The sequence below is a fragment of the Chelon labrosus genome, assembly GCF_963514085.1.
Source record: "Chelon labrosus genome assembly, chromosome: 15".
NCBI lineage: Eukaryota > Metazoa > Chordata > Actinopteri > Mugiliformes > Mugilidae > Chelon > Chelon labrosus.
Genome location: NC_140348.1, coordinates 9847645 through 9863630, shown reverse-complemented (window position 1 = coordinate 9863630; position 15986 = coordinate 9847645). Strand labels below are relative to the sequence as shown.

The following is a 15986-nucleotide window of genomic DNA, read 5'->3' as shown; positions in this document are numbered from 1 at the left end:
ACACTTGCCTCAGTTTGAAAAATGGAAGGAAGTGGAGATAGGTCGTCCATTTTTTTCTACAGTCTGTGCTTTAGAGCGTGTTTAGCATGCTAGCGTTTGCTAATTAGCACTAAACATTGAGGACAGATGAGGCCAGTGGGAACTGTGTGAGTACTAGGTCATGAATCAAAGACAAATTGAAATTTAGACTTAATGATGGCTCTTGGTTAAACATTAGTGGATGGAGAAAATGATCAGTTCATCCAAGCAAATGTCATTAGGGTACATCATCTGGGAATGATGAATGCGCTAAATGTAATTAGTCTGGTACTTGTGGAGAGTGAATGCAGCTGCAAAGAACAGAGGAATATTAGAAAATGTATGGTACAAAATATAATTTAGCAGAATTATGTTTTCTCTGTTTTGTTTCAACACTTCGAGGAGTCCTGACCCCTGCTCTGGGAACATCTAACTGAAGGAGAAGATGTGAAATTTGTTGAATTAGTTTGCAAAAAAAAAAAAAAGCAAAGTAAGAAAGAAATCAAAGACAACATCTCTTTTAACAGCTTGCTTTCACCACTTCGGTTTGTGTCTCCTCGCCTCTCCGCTCCTCTCCTCCTCCTGTACTTCTTCCCCACCACCATACAGATGGTCCCAAGCTGCCTTCAATAATCCAAGGCACAGCCATGCCAGTACACCCCAGGCTACACCCCTGATGCTACACTACTCACACACACAGAGACAGTGCCAGTTCCCTAGGCAGGACCCCTGTCCTAGCCCAGATTGGATCACTTTGGTTCGGCATGGAGCAGGAACACTGGGCCTTAGGGCGCTACATGGGCCTGCAGGGTCTCACATTGGCCTCAAGTAGCTGGAACTAAAATGGAAAAAGGCTCAGAGGCTTCGTCGTGGTATCTTTTGATGATGGCTATTATTGTTATTACTCAAGCTGGAGTGACCACATGTTTTGATCGGTATAAACCGCGCACACAGACGCTCAAGAGCTGAGGCAGATAATAAAGACAGAGAGTAATGGAAGGAAATCGGCGAACGAGAGGCACACGATGACTAAAAAAGGAACTTCATAAGAGCAAAAAGAGACAGAGAACAGAGACAAGGAGTTTTCAGGAATGAGCGGACAGAGAGCGGGAGGGATGGAGGTAAATAAAGAAACAGGAGGGACGGAAAAGAAGGATGATACGCAGAGGGAGGGATGGACAGAGTGCGGCGGATGGGGGAGGGATGGAAGAAGGGATGGAAGGAGGAATGTGACAGATGGGTCGTGCCTGGCCAGAGCTGGGAGGGAGCGGAGAGGTTGGCATCACAGGGTGAGAGAACACACACAAACACACACAATACACACAATGACTGCACGCACACAAGCCCGTGCGCCACTTAACTCCTCTCGTGCACACTCTCTGCTGTCAGGAGTGTTTTCAGTGTCTTTCCTTGTGTCAAGAAAACGTCGACCATATGATAAATAGACAAATAAATGGCACGGCGGACATGTTTCGACATACTGTTTGCATAAATTTATTTTCTGCTCCTGCAGTCAGTTTCTCCGTTGGCAGGCTAAGATAATAGTTCAATATGTTGAGTTTAATTCATGCTTCCACGTCAGAATTTCACAAAGTTGTTCACAAAGTCCAGATTCTCAGTCAGCGCGATCAACAGACTTCACGCCGTCATATGTTCTTTTGTATGTCGGACAAAAAAAATATAGACGATGTGACCGGATAAAACATGCAAAACTTAAGTGATCTTTGTTTCAGTATCAAGAAGAGTGGATGGTTTTTCTGTCTCTCTTTTGTGTGAAGCCAAAAATAATTTTTACCCCCATCGAATCGTGACAAGAATCACATAAGCAGAATGTGAACACTGCATGATATATTGTTTTCCATGCTTGCTCCTCTTCAGCTCCGTCTCACTGCACACTGAGATATCCACTACGTTATAACACTGTCGCATATTGTTTCATATTACACTGGAAGTGTAGAGCTTCAGATTTTATTGTTTCCTGCTTTTTTTCCCTTCCTTCCTGTGAATATTTGTTACAAGCTTGGCATTCAGTTTGAACATTATTGCACCATATAAGCAAAGACAAGTTACCTTCATCGTCCCCAAGGGCAAACTCTTACTCCTTGACTTTTTGTGTCAAATAACATTCATGAGCTACAACATTTAATGCTGCTATGGCTGCTTTTGCCAAAGATAAAACAAGATAGATCTAGACTTCACTGATCCCATAAACATTTAACTATGAAGTTAAACTTTATCATAAACTCACAGTTGGACGTAAGACACACATCGTGCCTTATATCTGCTGATTTTAAAAAATGCATCGCGTCCCGTCAGCGCCGTGACACATCAAATTGGACTGTGAATTCTGTGATTTTCTTGATAATAAAGAGCAGAACAGAGACAGGAGATATTACCCAGAATGCTATGCTTTGTGTGTGTGTGTGTGTGTGTCCCTTTCATCGCGTCTCCGCTGCGTTTCGGCAGGAGGAAAAGAGAATGAACTTGACTCTTCTACAACACCACAGCTGGCCGACTGCTGCTCGCTCGTTGTGTGTGTGTGTGTGTTTATGCATGTACAACCCAGCGGGCACTGTCCGGCACAACACACACACAGAGCGAGAGAGAGAGAGAGAGAGTTCAGTAGCTTTGTTAACACAGGAGACAGCAGCAGCCCGACAGGTTGAGTTAGTGACCCTATAGGACCCCTCCCTGCGTGACCCCGTCAGGTCACCGCGGCGATGATAAAGTGCTGAGTTGTGCACATGTGTCCCGGTGCCAGCAGTTTCCACCAACACCCCGAACACACCCTGTTAATGCCTCTTATCTGACGCACACACACACACACAGCTGGGAGAGGATGGCACAAGTGCGGAGGGTGAGGAATGAAAAAGGGGGGAGCTCTCGTTGCTTTCTGCGGGGCTTCATTGTTGCTTTAACCTGGAATCCAATTAATTTGGCTCTTTATCCCGAATGCGTCGTCGTCAAATGAGCTCTCCTGACTGAAAGATTCGTCCCTCCGTCCCCTTGTCTCGGCCCCTGTTCTCGCAGTCGAGAGTTCGTGGCTGCTCTCCTTCCATGCAAGAATCACACAAAGGACAAGTACTGTTTAATCCCATCGTAGCCCAGCCCTAAAGACAGACCAGCTGGAGGCTTTTGTGTTCCTGTCTGCATGTGTGTGTGTGTGTGTGTGTGTGTGTGTGTGTGTGGTAGATGACAGGTTATATAAACCTGCGTTACTCGTGTGTGCAGCCAAAGTGTATACTCTTGAAGTGTGAGATAGTTTGTTTGTCTTATGTGAGTTTTTATTATGAGTGTATGTATATATTTGTGTGTCGAGGGTGTGCAGTAGGTTGCGGGGGGGTGGGGGGGTTGTGGGTAAGTGGGCCCCCCTCTCGCAGGCAGAGACACACAGATATTCAAGTTCGAGTTGTCTTTTGTTTTCTGGAGGGGGTGGGGAGGAGGAGGAGGAGGAGGGTGCAGTGGGTGGCTGGATGGATGCATGGCTTGCTGGGACACTGTGCCTCATGATTTTCCCAAAAAAAAAAAAAAAAGAAAAAAGAAAAAAGAAAAAAAGCCTCCCCTCATTTCACCCCCCCTGCCCCACCCCACCCCAGCCAGTGTAGTGCCACTGTATTGTCTGCTCGCAGGCGGGCCGCTTGTTGCTTGCCTTCTGTCCTGCTGTGCTGAGTGCCTGACAAAGGAGGTCTTTAAAATATGTAGACAATCCTGGATCACTTGCGCACACACACCAGCGCACACACACACGTTTGTCTCTGCCTTCCCCTGCCTCTCTCCGTCAATTCTTCCGTGGCTAGACCTGGTCTGGGAATGTTTCCTTTTTTCCGCGGAGAATCAACAAGTCTCCGGCATGAAAAGGATACAGGAGGCTTTTCTCCCCGTTAGTGCGCTATAATCTGTCAGTGAATGCTTTCATGGCTGAAAAGCTGGAATCCTGTTTGTTATGGAGCTTTGTTCTTACTGTACATTTAACCAGCTTCGTTTTTATGCCCCATACAAGGAAATTAACCTACATAGGTATTCTTGTTTGGAAAATAAAAACGCATTAAGACGGAACACAAGAGTCTGGCGTTCTTCATGGACTGAACTTTTACATGGAAACAGCTGTCCTGTCCTGATTTTAGAAGTCGCAGCGACGTCGAGGATGTTCTCACAGCCAAGTCCGCGGATGGCGGTTTAGAAGCCGGTTTCAAAAATTAGATGCAACAGTCAAACATCAGGACGCTTCCACATGTCCACATGACACTCTCCTCTTTATCTCTTCCTCCCCCCCCCCTGTCTCCCATGGTACTGGGGAGCCCTCCCTGGCAGCTTGGCAGAGTCCGCTCCCTCACGCAAAGCAGCGTAGTGCAGGGGCCCGGGCCCCAGACAGGAGCCCAAGCTGGTCTCAGCCTCCCAACATGTTGAGCTGGCCCGCCTTGGGCACAGCCAAATGGTTCTGCAGCTGCCCCTTTGTCCCCCTTCCTTAAGTAAACAAAGGACAGAAACAAATTAATGACCTACATTCACAGCGAACCTCGCACGGCCTCCTTGCAGAGAGAGGGAGAGAGCAGTTGTCTGCAAGCAGATGTTCACTTACAACGCTGCAGATTGCAATTAATGATCACCGAGCAGCGCAGCTCCAAACGAGAGGGTTAATGTAGTTTCTGCTTCTGAAGCGATGACCGAACGCGAGCAGAGCCGAGAGAAAGCAGCTCACTTTTATCATGGTTTCAATGAGAAATACGCCATGGTTCATTTTTAACATCCTAAATACTTCAAATCTGTGGGAAAATGCCGGCTTGAAACGGACACCAAACTCCTTTTAAATACTTCACAAGTTTCTTAAACCAATATTAGGCCTTCATCAGACAGAGGACAATGTCATAAAGATTAGGAATGAGCTTACGGCGTGAGTGTGCGTTGGGGGCTTACTGAAGAGGCCATCTGTGGCCTAATGAACGCTGCTCCTTGGACTCTGAGTGCAGGGGCTTTTAATGCATCTGTAAGAGCGGGTTTACTGAGCAGCAAGACATTAGCTAAAGCTGATTTCTTTACTAGAAACCTGTACTTGAAGATCTTTGGCTGTATGTATGTGCGTGTGTGTGCAGGGGATTGGATCTCAACAAGCTGCTGCACATTTTCAAAATAAGCCTACACTGCAGCGACCGCCACAGATAGATCATACGCAGAGCGAGCGCCACCACGCCGCGTCCGCTGTTGAGCTCCTCGTGCACGCAGACGCGAACGTGCAATGCGCAACTTCCACCCACATCCCGAGCTGCTGACGAACAGGATGCCAAGACCTCCCGCCCTGGCCCTTCTGCAACCTGTAAACCGAGCCACTCCACGGCGACGTGGCCCTCAAAGACGCGTCTAAATTCGCCGCAAAACAAAACTTCACACGCCGTTTGAATTTCAAGATTCTTATAATTTATTGCAGTTTGCACACAATTTAAAAATGTTCAACAACAGCACACCAAAAAATTACAAAACTAAACACAATTAGAATTTACTCCCCTTGAGAAACAAAAAATAACAATAAATCAACCCAGCTATGATTGTCAAAGCTAAAATGACTAAATCCGAAAAAAGGAACATAAAAAGAAGAGCAAAGAAAGAAAGGAATTGTAATCTCAAGAGGGAGCAAATATATCTCAATCAAAATCTGCTTGTTTTTTACCCCCAGACAGTGATTGTCCTTTTTCAAAACACTCAGTCATTTCACGTACCCCCCCACACCTACCCTCCGACCCCTCATCTGCCTTTCCATAAAACTATGACATTTTTTTATTTTTATATCTTAAAAAAAAATAATAATAATAATTAAAAAAAAAAACATCCCCCCTTTTGATTTTCAAGTAAGCACAGCAAAATATGGAGATGTCTTGTCAGGGTGGATATTTCACAGCGTCTCGACTCCCCGCAACTCCACCCCACACTCACACTTTTTAAAATTAAATTAAATTAAAGAATAAAACAGCCCGGACTACAGCAGTTTAAGGCGGTCAAGTACAACCAGAGGGACAGAAAAAAAAAAACAACAACAAAAAAAATAAAACAACAAAACAGCAGTAATGATGAAAACAACAGCAGGATGGAGGGAGCCCATATGCAGAGGCGCTGCCCGTGAAGAAATAACATTTCGAGACAAAAATGAGACGATGTGGTGCAAACTGCCGCAATGTCACCCACACTGTTGCGTTGGCAAAGCCTGTAGGTGCCACCAGATGACGGGGCGGCACATGCAACCACCCCACCCCCCCCCACGCCGCATGCACATCAGTGGGGGCCGCCATGCACACACACACGCGCAAATACACACATCTGAGCGAAGGGGGGGGGAAATGTGGATTGTACAAACGCTCGACCACTACTTTAAAATTTGAATTGTTAAACTGATGTAGCCACGTAATCACATGATCAAAATATAATAAGACGTCATTTTTCTGATAAATTCCATGAATTTACACAACCATTTCTCAAAGCTCTACAGTATCAAATACTTCCACAGCGTCAGAAATTTTAATAAAAGGCATCTTTTCAGCAAAAATCTGGTTTCGTGTGTTTTTAGCTTAAAAAGGTGCATGCCAATTCTCTTGCATCTATCTCATAGTAAGAGGGAAAACACACACACGCACGCACAGACGTCTTATGACATTCACTGCATCTAATGTGAAATGCGCCGAGCTGGGCAAGCTGTCGGCCTCGCTCGGCTCATCTCAGCTCAACACGAAGCAAGAGTGATGAAGATATCTGACCCTTCAACTTTCAGCAGGAGAGCTCAGGTTCGGCCTCCTTCTTTTTCCTCCCCGTGTCCTTCGCACTTTAGCCAAGCCACAAAACTGCACTCGACAGACCTGAAATAAGAGCCTGAAACTGCGGGAATAATTTAAGAAATGGCTTGACCGCGTTTAGAAGTAGAGATGACGGACACACAAGAGATGGAAAACGTATAATGGAGGATAACGCCTGAGAAGGAGCAGGAGGAGGAGGAGGAGGAGGAGGAAGAAAAAGAAGTGCTGGATGGATGTAGATCTTCAGCAAGTTAAATTGACTGGTACGGACCAAGTCCCACACTCAGAAACACGCACACACACACACACACACACAGCAGAGAGATCAGTGCATATAGACACAGGCTTAAAATGCTTCATCATATCGCTTCAATTCAACGCCCGACGGAAACACATTCGGTAACATTCTTCTAGGAGCCCAGCGACAGACCTACGACGAGTAGAAAAAACTTTTCACTGTCAAGAGTTCAAACGTTTCCCCCCTAATGCAAAAACCACAACTTAAAGGTTTTAAGACAAACTCAAAATTTTCATGCATTTTTTTCCCCCATAGTCATGAGAATAATATTTTTTCAACAGACCGCACCCTGGAGTAGTATTCACAAAGAAAAGAAAAGGAAAGCCCGTTGTCAAATATTTGATCAATTACAATGTGTACAGTAATACAGCAAATTCACATTTTTATTTTAAAATATACAGGTTTTGGACGTCATGCAACAACAGCAGGTCCCATTACAAAAAAAAAAGTAACAAAATAATATTAATAATAATCATTAATTTAAAAAAAAATGTAAAGGATTAAAGTTTTAAAACTATAGCAGAACAATATACAACAACTTTAAATTAAATACCTTTTCAACAAGAGATGTTTTAAAGACTGCCAGCTAGATTTAAGAAAAAATTCTATCAATAACAATAATAATTATTATCTGTAAAGGTTTTTTTGTTTTTAGAAAATACTTCAAATTGATTGGAAGTGAAAAAAGGAGGCTGTGCATTGCATGAGTGCCATCAGTTTGTCTGTCAGTCAGTCAGCTTTCCCCTGAACACACAACACCAAAGAGCTTAACAAGAGAAGCGGGGAGCGCTTCGCCGACACCTCCATGCCAGTAGAAAATAAAATTAATACACACAAAACGCACTCATACACACTCACGCACGTCAGGTGAAAATTTTTGCCAGAGTAGTGCAGTATTACACACACACACACACACACACACACACTTCTTCAAACTGCGTGTGCGGTGGCATTGACTTGCGGTGATCACAGTACCCGTTTAGTGTATTGTAATGCTTTTTCACTTCAGTGTGTTCGACCTGAACTCCTGCAGTGGTGATTGCTGTCTGTGGAACTGGGACCGATACGATACGCTGGCCAGCGTTGGAGTGTTGTGTCTGAGATGAAACACAAACAGAGTGAAAACTCTTCAAAAAGGCAAGACATTCTCACTGGGACCCGTGTCCTTAGACGCAGTTAAAACCACTGACAGAAGAGAACTTAACGCCAAATAAAAAGTTCAGAATAAAATAGAATAAAAACAAAATTACCTCAAATAGCAACAACAACAAAAAAAAACTCAGTAGTAACATTTTCATGTGCTATTAAAGTGCAATTGAATGAGATGTTGCAACAAACAAGAGCATGACTCACTTAAACCCCGAATATCAAACTTTGCCACCTCCCCGAGCCTCCCCGAGCCTCTCTGCCCTCACTCTCCGTCTCTTTCCCTTTGTCAAACCAAGCAGTCTGTTTCTACTTCCACAGTTCCTGGGAGCTGTCCTCAATAGCCCAATCCCTGACATTGGGCAATGCCAGCGGTTCACTCTTCACTGACAGCGAGTTGACCAGTTCGCAATGGAACTTGCGGATGTGTCGGTAGAGGTCCCCGGATTGCGTGAAGCGCCGCTCGCACCACTTGCAAGCGTGCGGCTTCTCACGCGTGTGCACCACAGCGTGGCGGCTGAGATTATGAGAGTACTGGAAGCTCTTGCCGCAGGTGGTGCAGGTGTAGGGTTTTTCACCGGAGTGTGTCCGCTCATGGCGCTTCAGTGTGTACATGCAGGAGAAGGTCTTGCTGCAGATGGTGCAGGTGGGTACGTTGACATCTCCAGCGGGTTTGGAGCGGATGCCCTCCTGCTCCCTGAAGTGGGAGCTGAGGTGAAGCTGGAGGATATGAGGGGAGGGGAAAACCTTGTTACACAGCGGGCACATGAAGATCTGGGTGTGTTGAGCAGACAGCATGTTGGAGACGTAAGGCAGCAGCGAGCTATCCATGCTGGCCGCCTCAGCCTGGGCGCGCTCGTTTTCACCTCCCAGTATGTCCTCGTCATCTGCTGAGGCCGGGGGTTTCTCATCCCGCTCCAGCTCTGACGCTAGAGAGGCCTCTCGCAGAGCAGACAGGTGTGCCTCCAGGCCGAGCCTCCGCTGAGCCGACAGAGGCCCCCCGACCCCGTGGTGGGCCAGGCCCCCATTGGTGTTGGGGCCCGTGGCCTTGGTGAGGCCGCTGTGCTCCATGTCATAGTCCCCACCTCCGAGGTCCTCTTCCTCATCCGAAGCCACGCCTCTCTCCACCTTCACCCTGACAGCCAATGGGCTTTGGAGGCTGTCTGGTGTAGCTGCCCCGCTGAAATAGGACTGGTGGTGATTACTATGGTTGCTACCGGCGATCGGCTTGACTGACAGGTCCAGGACACAGTCAGCCGCATCATTCGACACCCTCCTGCCCCTGTGTCCTCCACGAGAGCTGACGGAGTGATGGGATCTCTGGGATCTCTGGGAGAGAGACCCAGTGGAGCTGGTGGGGCTGCCGGCAGGGGAGAGGAGCTTCCCTCCCTCCCCGAGACCTTCCCCACCTTGCGTCTCGGCCTCGCCGTGCCCTGGGCTGGTTGTCGCAACGGCAGGCGTCCCTGCTCTGTCTGCGGTCGGCAGCCTCAGCCACAGAGGTCCTCCTTCAGCCTTCACCTCCTCCTCTTCATCACTGTGCAGCAGGTCGGCAGTAGCAGGCCGGCCCGTAGAACCATCTGATAGACTGTCAGCCTTGTCAGAGCAGCTGGAGCCGCCATCATCCTCTCTGCGCGTGCTGTCTGCCTCTGCTGTGGCCTTCTGCTTCAAACGCTTCTTACACACCTTGACAATGTCATACATGTGCAAGTAGCTGGCCGCTGCCAGCACATCCTCTACGGGAAGGTCCTGGAACCGCAGCTTGCCCTCATACATGAACTCCAGGAGTAGGGAAAAGGCTGGGGCTGTGACAATGTCGCTGTTGAGGTGCACCACGTCTCTCTTGTCCAGCTGGTCCTTGTAGAAAAGGTGAAAGTACATGCTGCAGGAGGCCAACACAGCACGGTGAGCACGGAACTGGGCATCGCCCACCAGCACCGTGGAGTCACACAGGAAGCCCTGGTGCCGCTGCTCGCTCAGACACTGGAGTAAATGTCTGCTGTGGTCTGGGAACTCCATCCTGCCGTCCTCATAACCTGCAGCCGCATGGAAACAGAGCGAAAGTTAGGTACATTTGATAAAGGTCTCAGTATGCAGAAATTTACATCTATGGTGTTTTTTTGCATGATTTAAATTCAGTTTTGCATTAAAAACATCTCTTCTGTAAAACTGATATGTAGTCGACAAAACCAAAAAATGGCTAAATAAAATGAGAGACAACAAAAACAGAGATACTCAATAGATGGAAGACAAGGAAATGTTTAACTGTGAAGATCATCAATCTGACTTTTCTGAAAATCATACTTAATGAGGCCAGTTAAGAAATAAAATAAAAAAACAGAGAAACGCAAGAGAGAAGAGACACACGCCAAATAGCCATATGGTTAGAGACGCTGAGAACAAACCGCAGAGACGACAACGAGCAAGCGAAAGAAACACTTCAAGACAAGACAGGTCAATTAAAACAGGAAGAGCGAGATGTGAAAAATACAATAAAACATAAAAAGTGATTCAATTATGTATGTATTAAAAAAACGCAAAACAAAACAGGGTACAAATACAAATGTATTAATATCTGTTTATATTATTTATGTATAGTAAGTAGCCAGGATTTGTTTTTTGTTTTTTACAATTTCAATAGTATCAATTACATTTTTAATTTATTATTTACTTTATAATACCTAAAAAGAAACACAGATGATAATTACAGTTAAAAAGTGTAATTTAAGAACAAGCAGTGCTTCAGTTTTAACCGAGAGAAAGCCTCAGGTTAACCAGCAGCGACAGATTCTTCGACTCTGTCTCTCCGTTCTCTCTCTGCATCTCTCTAACTCCTCTGCTTGCACTCCTGGATTGTCGCTGCTCCTACGCTGGTTATTTTTATTAACCCACTTTGGCCTGGCCTGGCACAGCCCTTTTAGGTAACCGGCTTTCAGCTGCACACACTGTCCTCATGTACACAACACACACACACACACACTTAGTACCAGCCTACCTACCTACCAACCACCTCCACAGGCTAAGTCGAGCAGGAAAACTGGCCAATTGAAATAGCACTGTCAAAAACAAAACAGCTTGTCCCCAGTTTAACCTGCATGCACCAGCTTTAGGTGTGAGATTGCGCGCGCGAGAGAGCGGAAAATAAAGAAATCTGCAGTAACGCTCTGCAAGTATCCTCAGAAAAAAGTTAAAAAATGTATCTAGTACATAAAATAAACAAGCAGCTAATTAAACAGAAGGGTAATCTGTAAAACGTCCCACCTGTTAACCAAGTTGATTTGTCCTGCCTGAGAAAATACATTGGTCCCGCTCTGCTCTGTGTTAACCAAAGCAGTTAAATCACCTCATTTGAATGAAGCTAAACCAAGAATGTCAGCGTGTGCGAGACTGTGTGTGCGCGTCTGCATGTATGTGTGTTTGTGCTCGCTCTCCGGCTCGTTCAGGCTGCTTTTAATGAGGGGGACTTACGGGGACAAGGGTGTACCACCTCCCACCTCCCACCTCCCCACCAACCCCTCCTCTCTGTCCAGCCGAACCCTCCTTCCACACACACACACACACACCATCCGTCACTCACACACTCCTTCCCCATCTGAATCTTACAAGAAAAACCCAGCACATCCGCCCCATAGTAGAAGCTGCCCTCTTCCTTAACCCCTCCACCCACCACCACCACCCAGAAGAGAAGATTTACAATACAATCACTGTAAGTGCCCTGCTCGTCACAGCATCAATCCTAATCCTTAAAGATGGCTAAAAATAAAGACGGCGGTGGCGGCGGAGGGGAGGGAGCCATCGGCGGAGGCACGGGAGGGCAGCCGCCCGTCAACCCAGCCCACCCGGCTCACCCAGCCCCGGCCAGCCGGCTCAGGCAGGGGTCTGAGAGGGGGACACACACACGCAGGGAGGGAGAGGGCGAGGGAGAGAGGCAGGGACGGCCGGGGAGGGAGGCTTACCCACATCTGATCCAGCTGACGGGGGCCATATGGCAGCTGCTAGCCAGATAAAGAGATTAAGACTAGGAGGGAGTGCGATTACAGCTGTCTAGCCAATTCAGGCAGCTCAAATCTGCAACTTCTAAATTAGTCTCCTCTACTCCAGCCGACAGGAGGGGGAAAAGTGGGTAGCGCAGACTGCACATGCTTTCAAGTAATTTTACAGTTAGAATTAACGGAAAAAAATGATAAAACTAATTAGAAAATTACAGTTTATTTATATTTCTTGCTTTTTTATTAACCAAGATAAGTATAAATTTAACATTTTTTTAAAAAAAATGCACAATGAATTATATGGAATGAACGGAGTAAAATAGGATTTTGCTTCTAATTAACAAGTGTCCAAACAAAGTGCCTGTCAACACAAATCGGAAACAGGAACAAGAGCTGAGTTTTGAATGCAACTCTCTCTCTCTCGACTACAAACTACAAACACAGCAGAGGGTTCCCGGACTGCAATTACCTCTCAGACAGGCAGCACCAGCTAGTTTTTTGTTTTTTTTTTGCCGTTCACTTCTGAAGCACTCTGCAGCAGATTCACACACTTCTCACGCTGGTTTGACACACCGGAGATCCCCACAACAGAGCAAAATAACTACCCGGGACTCTTGTACTCTATTCACTGACGCACACAAACACACAAACAAAACGATACCTGCAGCAGTATGCATCAACTTGATTAACTCCACTGTAGCAGAATAGCCGGGCTCTCAGGCTGGGAATGGTTGTGTATCTCCCTCTTCCTCTCTCTCTCTCTCTCTCTCTCTTTCTTTTCTGCTCTTTCTCTTCCTTGCTCGCTCTCTCTCTCTGAATCAATGAGTGGGTAGAAGAGGAGAGAAGAAGAAGGAGGCAGGCAAAAAAAACCCACACTGTTCAAACTGCGAGGGACAGATGCAAAGTGGAGGAGATGTTGGAGGGGGAACGAGATACCACCTCCCTCCTCCTCCTCCTCTTCTTCTTCCTCCTCCTCCTAACTGGCAGCCACAAACACATACACAGCGTGCACACACACACACAGCACTAACTCTCCCAGGCTGCCGCTGAGACTCACAATAAAGGACTGGGGAGGGGTGGAGGCGGTGGAGGGATGGAGGAGGAGGAGGTGGGGTGGATGGCAGCCTGTCAGCTGCTCTGACATCATCCTCAGATGGAGATGCTACCTCCAGCTGTGCTCTTTCTACAGCCATATGCTGCCTCCTCTACACTCCTGCCACCAGACTCCTCTTTCATTTTACCAACACAACTTTGTCTCTTTCTCTCCCCCCTTTTTATTTTTTTGCTCTCTCTGGGAAGATAAATATATTTTTTAAAGAGTCGACACACCAAAATCATTAAAACACAACCACCCACTGCCACGAAAGCTCTGGAGGAAGGGAAGCGTCTACAGAATAAGTGTAAAAAACTTTCTTGTGGTGTTGAACGCACCTCTGCCTCCTTCCTTCCAGTAACCATAAACAAAGGCCAACACAACACATTTGCAAGTGACAGACGCACGCAGCTGATATTGTTTTCCACTTCTTTACGGTTCAGCGCCGCTGCCTCGTCTTGTATTCATTCATCCATCCATCCATCCATCCAACCCCCTGCTCAGACAAGTGACAGGAACAAAAAAATGAAACGAGGAAACAATGAGAACAAGTCATGAAGAAGCACCTCATAATGAGAGCAATAAACAAAAGCAACACAGGTCTTTAACAAGCCGGGGAGACACTTATTACAACAGCTTTATTTCGCTTTCGATTTTAGTTTAAATGTGCTGCCTTGCTTACTTTTATTTTCTATTTTATTTTATTTTGCCGTCCGAGCGCATTTAATAAAACATTTCCTGATTTCAAAATAAAAGGTTGAAAAGTTGTAACGGCTGCACATGAATTAATTTTTATTGACAAGTTTTATACTATTTATAGAGCAACAATTATAGTTACATTTAAATACTGTAAAAGAAAAAGTAGTAAAAAACTTCACTGGAGTTTCCGTTTACTTACAGTATAAAAGGGCGAATTAATTTCAGTTTTACTTTGAAATTAATGACCATTATAACCATTATATTAAAGCCAACGCCGAGCTCGACAAGTTTGTTATAAATTAGACTTAATGCGCGGTTGAACTTAATTTTACTTTAATCTCAATTGCATGTCAAGAAACGCGACGAGTGTGTTTTAGGGCTAAAGGAAAATTAGCGTAAAAGTCCAAAGTAGCCGTTGAGCAGCAGTTAAACAACAAAACCCGTCGAACAACAACTGTAATTAATTTCTTAGCAGAAAGACACAACAAACACAGAGAGAGAGACACAGCACACACACACACGGAGACACACTGACCCACGCAGCTAGCTATAGCCCGTTCACGGCTAACAAAAGTAAGGCGGACAGGCTAATATATATTGAGCTATTTACAGTTGTTCGGAAGGCCCCGGTGCTATGACAACAGCTGCTAAAACACCGCGGAGGGACAGCTAACATAGCAACTATTAGTGCGCGGAGACAACACAGTCATGCTAAGGAAGGTTTAGCTACTTTTTCCCCCCTCCGTAACCCACCCTCTCTCCTTCTCCTGAGCCTCCTTTAATCGGACTCCGGTATTAAGAGGCAGCACTTACAGACAACAAGGTCCAACGTCTTCCTCCGTCAAATCCTTTTCCCTCTTCGGAGACAAAACTAGATCGACTTTGGACTAATTTCCATAACAGGCTGCCGAGGCGAGCAGGCAGTCAGGCAGGCAGGCAGGCAGGCAGGCGGAGGGGACGGGGAGTCTAGCACTCTGCGGCGGCCAGATGTTTCCGAGCTGTTGCTGCTCAACTCGGGCTGGGAAAAGGAGGCGAGTTGAGTGGCACTGCGCGGAAGCCAATGGTGCCGGCGAGGAGGAAAGTGAAGGCAAATTAGAAGCGGCCCTCCAACAGAGCAGAGGGAGGGATATGTCTTGTTCTCTCGTCGGCGTAGGTTGACACCAGGCAACAACAGCAGCAGCAGCAGCAGCAGCAGCAACACGCACAGTGGAAGAAGGCAGGGAAGAAGAAGAAGAAGAAGAAGCTGGGCCAAACCAACTGGTTCTGCGAGGCGGACTGGCGCAGCGAAGGACGAGGAGAGTGGGGAGCGGCGCGGTGAGCTCTGGGTACTGTAGTCGAGCCGGAGCTGGTGGGGGGTGTGGAGGTGGGGGTGGAGGGGTAGGCGGAGCTGGCGTGAGCAGGTGCAGCACCTTGACAGGAAAAAAAAAATATATAACCTGTTGGTTTCCGGTGGTGCTTCATAAACAATTCACCGCTGTAAAGACAGAAGCGTAAAAGCAGATGTTAGCCAGTGGCATAAAACAGCTGCACCACTTCCAGAGGTGGATATTTGTTAAGAACTACATAAACACACCACAGTGTAGGCAAATCCATAGATCTCTTTAATAATGGTTTACATTTAATTACCCAAAAACAAAACTAAAACAAAGACAGCTGGATGTGTCAGGTGCTCATTCAACACAGTCTAGGTTTTTATTGGGATCATGTGCGGATGGAGTTCACCGGACACTCACATGACTAAAGTCTGTTAACAACCAATACAATTTTATGCTGTAGTTTTCTTTCAAACAACAAATTAATGGCCAGAGACTCCAGGGGTGAAACTTATGGGGGACAGATGTGTGTTATAAGCGGCTGATAAATTATGTCTCAAAATCTTCCAGTTTCTTCCATCTTTCATTGACCAGAAGAGCCAAGGAGTCGACGCTTCCTGAGACGTGCCCTTCACCCCGAGTCTGACTCCCTGGGTT

The 15986-nt window shown here is 46.4% G+C and overlaps 1 protein-coding gene across 4 annotated transcripts; it reads right to left on the bottom strand.

Annotated features, from left to right (window-relative positions):
- Positions 1–5757: 5757 nt before the first annotated feature.
- On the bottom strand, positions 5758–15325 carry zbtb18 (zinc finger and BTB domain containing 18). 4 transcript variants are annotated; one of them, XR_014699483.1, is made up of 2 exons: positions 8446–10271; positions 5758–8189 (listed from the first exon to the last, which is right to left on the bottom strand). XR_014699483.1 is itself a non-coding variant. In XM_084561749.1 (2 exons), exon 2 carries the CDS (start codon positions 10252–10254, stop codon positions 8548–8550), a length of 1707 nt encoding a protein of 568 aa, XP_084417875.1. In that variant the 5' UTR covers positions 10255–10271; positions 14830–15325; the 3' UTR covers positions 5758–8547. The 4 variants fall into 4 exon arrangements, 3 of the variants coding, with proteins under 3 accessions (XP_084417875.1, XP_084417874.1, XP_084417876.1); XM_084561749.1 differs by adding an exon at positions 14830–15325 and having other exon boundaries at positions 5758–10271; XM_084561748.1 differs by adding an exon at positions 12886–13731 and having other exon boundaries at positions 5758–10271.
- Positions 15326–15986: the final 661 nt, after the last annotated feature.